This window comes from Triplophysa rosa, linkage group LG1 (genome assembly GCF_024868665.1).
Source record: "Triplophysa rosa linkage group LG1, Trosa_1v2, whole genome shotgun sequence".
NCBI lineage: Eukaryota > Metazoa > Chordata > Actinopteri > Cypriniformes > Nemacheilidae > Triplophysa > Triplophysa rosa.
Window position 1 is genome coordinate 28,629,186 of NC_079890.1, and position 5,555 is coordinate 28,634,740.

Here is a 5,555-nt window from a genome sequence, read left to right on the forward strand (position 1 = left end):
TGAAATGTAGAGAATTTCAAAGGTCTGGTTAGCACATATTGATCTGAAGTCTGCATACTGATGTTTTGAATGTAATGCACTCTCTGAAGAAAAACTCGAGAGGGCCGATTCAAAGTCTCCTTTATTGCCAATTATAGGATTCTCGAAACATTGCAGCAATTCAGATCATTACAGAACTGCTGGATTACTGAGAAATCTCTGTAGCAACAGAGTCGCACTGTGTCTTTTCCGGCAGTGACAATGTTTGCCAAGTATAGTTATTGCCTGCGGCAAACTGCACCGGCAGGTTGTGAGAATTGGGAACTCATTGAGTGATAGGTGGGTTTGTGCTTCCTTTGGGAGCTTCCCTCCAGAGCCCCTTATTTTTAACAACATTTCATATAGTGCCGTAAGTCTTTTGATGGCTCAAATTGTTCTTGTTTTAAGACCAATGGAGAGATCAATCCCCTTCGCTAAGCAGATACATTGTTGTTGTTGTTGATCTCGCCGCCCCCTTTTATCTCCAGCAAAGGACTTTTCTACCTTATGCAATCTTTGCTGTGAACAGGAGAATAGATTGTCCTAGATCCTGCAGTTTGCCAAGTCTTAATCAGACTAAACAGAAACGCCTTGGGAAGCCATTACCCTTCTATTATTTGAAAGGACATGAAGGAATGGCTACATGGGCAAAGCTCCTGCAGAGAGCCCCTCCATTCTGCCTTGTAAATCAGATATTCCATAGAGAAGGTGTCACAGGAGCATTGATATACCCTAACTGTGATTAGCCTTTGACCACATCACCACATATTTGCTTAAAAACCCTTCTGGGGCACTAAATTACACAGCTCTGCAAAATAGTCTCACGTCGTAAATGATGAGATCCATGCAGTCCATATCGCAGAATGGACCCGCTATCTTTTTTTTATAGGGGGCACATACATAAATGCTCCGATCAGCAAGACATCTTATAAACTGCCCATGAGAGAATGAAATGCAAATGTTGAATGACACCATAGTATCCTTGAAGTCAGCATTTCGCCTTTAATAATATATCATGCATATTCTATCAAAGTAAGAGATGACTAAGCTGTTTAATTAATGATTTTTTTGCCAATTAATCGCATAGGCACATCGAGCATAGCGAACCCTTTGATAAATAGCGTAGTTAAACATCCGATACGTAGGATGACTTCCTTGACTTTGGTTCCAGCCCGAGAGACGATCCGTTACGCGTGTTTTCGTAGGTTTAAACAGAGACCACAAACGAAAATAAACACGTCTCCTCAAGATGAATTACAAGCTTGGATCATTTTTCCCCTCGAGCCCCCTGAGATAGCGCTCGCTGACAGTATAAAGGAGTTTTTGTACTTATTGTTGTGTCCACTTCATGTGTAGCTATTTTTGCTTTTGCTTACCATATGGGACTCATTCTTTTAATCTTACCCAGAAATGGCCAGAGCAAGTCATTTTTCCACTGTATCCTCTATTTAAACATACACTGCCCGTCCAAAAAAAGTCACCACCTGGATTTAACTAAGCAAAGAGGTAAGAGCCTCCCATTGGATTGGAGGTCTAGGTTCAGCAACGTTATGTGCCCACAGAATGAGGTCAGCTGACTACCTGAATATACTGAATGACCAGGTTATTCCATCAATGGGTTCTTTCTTCCCTGATGGCACCGGCATATTCCAAGATGACAATGCTCAAATTGTGAAAGAGTGGTTCAGGGAGCATGAGACATCATTTTCACACATGCATTGCCCACCACAGAGTCCAGACCTTAACCCCATTGAGAATCTTTGGGATGTGCTGGAGAAGAATTTGCGCAGCGGTCGGACTTTCCCATCATCAATACTGTTCCCATAATCAATTCCCTATCATTCACTAATACATAGCTAATGAACAGCAGCTACGCTAATTATTCTCTTTCTGTTTCTGCCCTCGCCTCGGGATGCCCATCCCGAGGTAGGGAGAGATTCCGCCAGACCCAGATGAACGTCATATGCCCATCCACAACTAGAGATTACGCCAGCTACATCTGAAAATCCCGTGCCATCCTCCTGCGAGAGCCTGCGGACTGACTGACCATCCAGCTCCATCCAAGGCAATTCCATCACCACCCAAGAGCTCTGCAGACTCTTCTATAAACTGGGATGGGTGACTGGAACAGGGGGCGGAATAAGCCTGCGGCATGGGTTAGTCATCACTCTTACGCTAGGAATGAAATCCACCGTGTTCTGCAATGTTTATTTGATCTGTTTCAAAAGTGTTTGATGTATTTTATGTAATACAATAACCATTTCTTCCCCCAGTGAACACATTTATATTGCTCCCTCTGGTGTGCAGAAGGAGAGGATACAGGTAAGACTTTTTCTGTGGTTAGTTTTACAATTTATGTAATCTATCATTAAAGAACACCTTAGAACTCTCACTCTCACTCTGCTCCTGTCTGTAGCCAGAAGACTTATTTGTGTGTGATATAGATGAGAAGGACATCAGCTGTCCACCACCACAGAAGAAGTTGAAGAAAAGCCAATGCATGCCCCTCTTCATGAACGCATACACTATGAGAGGTACGTGTCAGCAGGCTAAGTGTTGTTCACCTTTTGTACTGTATTTAAGAGTTTGGTGCCAAAATGAGATGACACTGTTATTGTTTGTTTTTTATTATGTCATCATTTTTTTATTGTGTTTTGTTGTGTTAGTTAGCAGTTTGATTGATATTCATTGAAATGCACAATAAAAAAACAAGACTTTTACATTTTTTAAAAACAGAGTTATCTCATTTTGGAACCAAACTCTTCAAGTTGTTATTCCCGTCACAGGAGCTCAGGCAGTTATCCATACACACTCAAAAGCTGCTGTCATGACAACTCTTATGTTTCCTGGCAAGGAATTCCGCATCACACATGAAGAGATGATCAAGGGGATTCGAAAAGGAAACTCGGGCACAAACTACAGGTTGGCCATCCTGCTGAGATTCTTCATCCGTAATTTGTAACGCTTTTGCCATTTCACATTAGTAATGCTTTAACTGTTCTTGACAAATAAAGTAGCATCTACAACTATGCTTTTATATTTACTGTATATGTTTCCACCCAGGTATGATGACACGTTAGTTGTTCCAATTATTGAGAACACACTGGAAGAGAAAGACCTGAAAGAACGCATGGCTCGAGCCATGGAGATGTACCCTGACTCCTGTGCTGTCTTGGTCCGCAGACACGGGGTCTACGTTTGGGGAGAGACCTGGGAGAAAGCAAAAACCATGTGAGTTTGGCTGTGAAATGCACACATAATTACTGTGTTTTGTGTGTAAATGCATTATTTATGTTGCATTCTGTTGTTTTTCAGGTGTGAATGTTATGACTACTTATTTGACATAGCTGTTCAAATGAAACGGTGTGGTCTGGACCCTTCAGCTCCTCCTACTGAAGCTAAAGGCATTGTTTGACATTAAAACCACTGCAATCAACAGAATAAAGTAAACAGTGTTGCTTCGGTAACATAATCTTACAGTACACACTACACACAAAACGAACCACATCTGGACACAGACTGTTTAAAAAACATATGTACAGCAGTATTGCAATGTGCAGATGCGTGCAAAGGGGAAAGTTCTGTTACCGTTTGCAAAATTTGTTATCTGCTTTTTTTTTTACTACCAAAATACCTTCTTTTTGAAAAAGGGGGGTTGTCATTTGAGAGAAAACATTCACAAACCAGTTAAATGATGTTGTCTTTAATGACCTTTACAACAATTTATCATGTGGAGGTAAAGAACAGTTACCTGCAAACAAAATTGGTCACCTGGCTTATGGCTACAATGCAAGTCCACAGCAATTCTGCATTAAGAAATGAAAATAATATTTGAACATAAGGCATAAAAAACGTAAAGTTTAAGTTTAAAACACGAGTTTATTCGCAAAAACAGATAACTCCATTTTTAAAAATGTCACATTTTTGTGACGTTAACATGTTTTATCGTGTAACAACCCAACTACAGTATGATTGATATTACTTTTTTTTTTTAACTGAGTTATCTGTTTTTGCAAATGAACTCTTCACGTTTCAACATATGTTCCACATAAGTAGCATTGTTTGCCTGCTCTGTCTGTATGATCATATGAATGGCTAAACTGATCCTACACAAACAAAGACTGTATATGTGGTGATTTATTTAATAAATAAACAATTGTTGTTTAAGTATTTTTAATGTAAATTTGGTTTGTTGTACCTTGTGGCAGGAGCAGAGTTTACTACGCACATTATTTGAGGAAGCAAAAGATAGGATTATTTAAATTTAGAATATCCAGAAGGTGGCAGTGTTGTCCCAGTTTACTTGTTTTACCTTTAAGAATTCTGGCACACACTGCAATTCAAACATATTTGAATATTTTACTAAATGTACATTTAATGGCATGAGTGTCAGAGGAATATGGGACAAACTATGCTGTAGCATAGGCACACAAAAAATGGCTCCTATAAGTTAGTGTGAGGGAGCCCACGCAACCATGTTATTTCCTTTCATTTTCTGATGTGCTTCTGCCCATCCATTTGCATGAACATTATTCTCAAGGGTCCTGTAACACGCAAGCTGCCAGCATTTGCTTGAAGCCAGTTAGGTCTCAACTCCGCTTGGATGTTTTAGGCCCACTCAGTGGCAGGTGTCCTCCATATGCTGCTGCTGCAGTTAACATCACTAAAGGAGTGCCTGTTGTTATTGAACACGTTTGATCAGTCACACATGAGCTTTGTCAATATAATCCAAATGTGATGAAATTTGTAGGACCCATCTTGCAGTGCTGCTGCAGGCTATCACAGATCTAATTGACACTTTTGGTGCAGCTATCAAAGTATGATTGACAGAATATCAATGACCAGTACAGCCATCGGATATGATATGAAAAGTTCAATCATACTGGATTGCTCATTGGAAACAAAGTAACACCAGATCATTTGAGACAAACAAAACATGTTGAAAAGGCTCCAATTATAACCAGAATCAGAATGATCTCCGAGCAAGTCAAACTCAAAAGCTATACATCAGTGTCAATATGAAAAAAATGGATTACATCTTAGGCGCATTCATATGTTTGATTCCGAGCTAAAAATATGATTTGATGCTTGGAGCTACTGTACATAGCGCTTCCATACTGTAGAAATGAAGGACATTTTTGGGCACTTGTTGAAAACAGCAGGGACGTATTGCAGACAATCGGGGGTCAAGCGTAATTTGCTATCTTTGTGCGTAACTCCCAGTGACCACCATCTAGATGGACGACTAATTCTCTCTCTCTCTTTGTGTGTGTGTATATATATATATATGTTTTTCTCTGAGGGAAAATTGCACTGTTCAATGGATCCAAGCGAGCGGAATGTGTCTAATGACCTGAATATCCTGGCCAGAAGGTTATGAGACCACCAAACCTGTTTATCAAAAGACTAAAAGCGTCTGCTGTGGGCTGAAATGAAAATGGTGAACATGGCCACAGTGACCCAGAGTCACCCAAATTCCAGTATTTTTTCCAACTTGACTGTGCGTATACAGCATGTAGGTAAGTTGCTCTTATTGA

At 40.1% G+C, this 5,555-nt stretch overlaps 1 protein-coding gene across 1 annotated transcript; it reads left to right on the forward strand.

Annotated features, from left to right (window-relative positions):
• Positions 1 to 661: 661 nt before the first annotated feature.
• On the forward strand, positions 662 to 4,190 carry LOC130548930 (methylthioribulose-1-phosphate dehydratase-like). Its single transcript, XM_057326045.1, has 7 exons — positions 662 to 701; positions 2,084 to 2,174; positions 2,292 to 2,340; positions 2,435 to 2,552; positions 2,805 to 2,940; positions 3,082 to 3,249; positions 3,334 to 4,190. Exons 1-7 carry the CDS (start codon positions 662 to 664, stop codon positions 3,431 to 3,433), a joined length of 702 nt encoding a protein of 233 aa, XP_057182028.1. The 3' UTR covers positions 3,434 to 4,190.
• Positions 4,191 to 5,555: the final 1,365 nt, after the last annotated feature.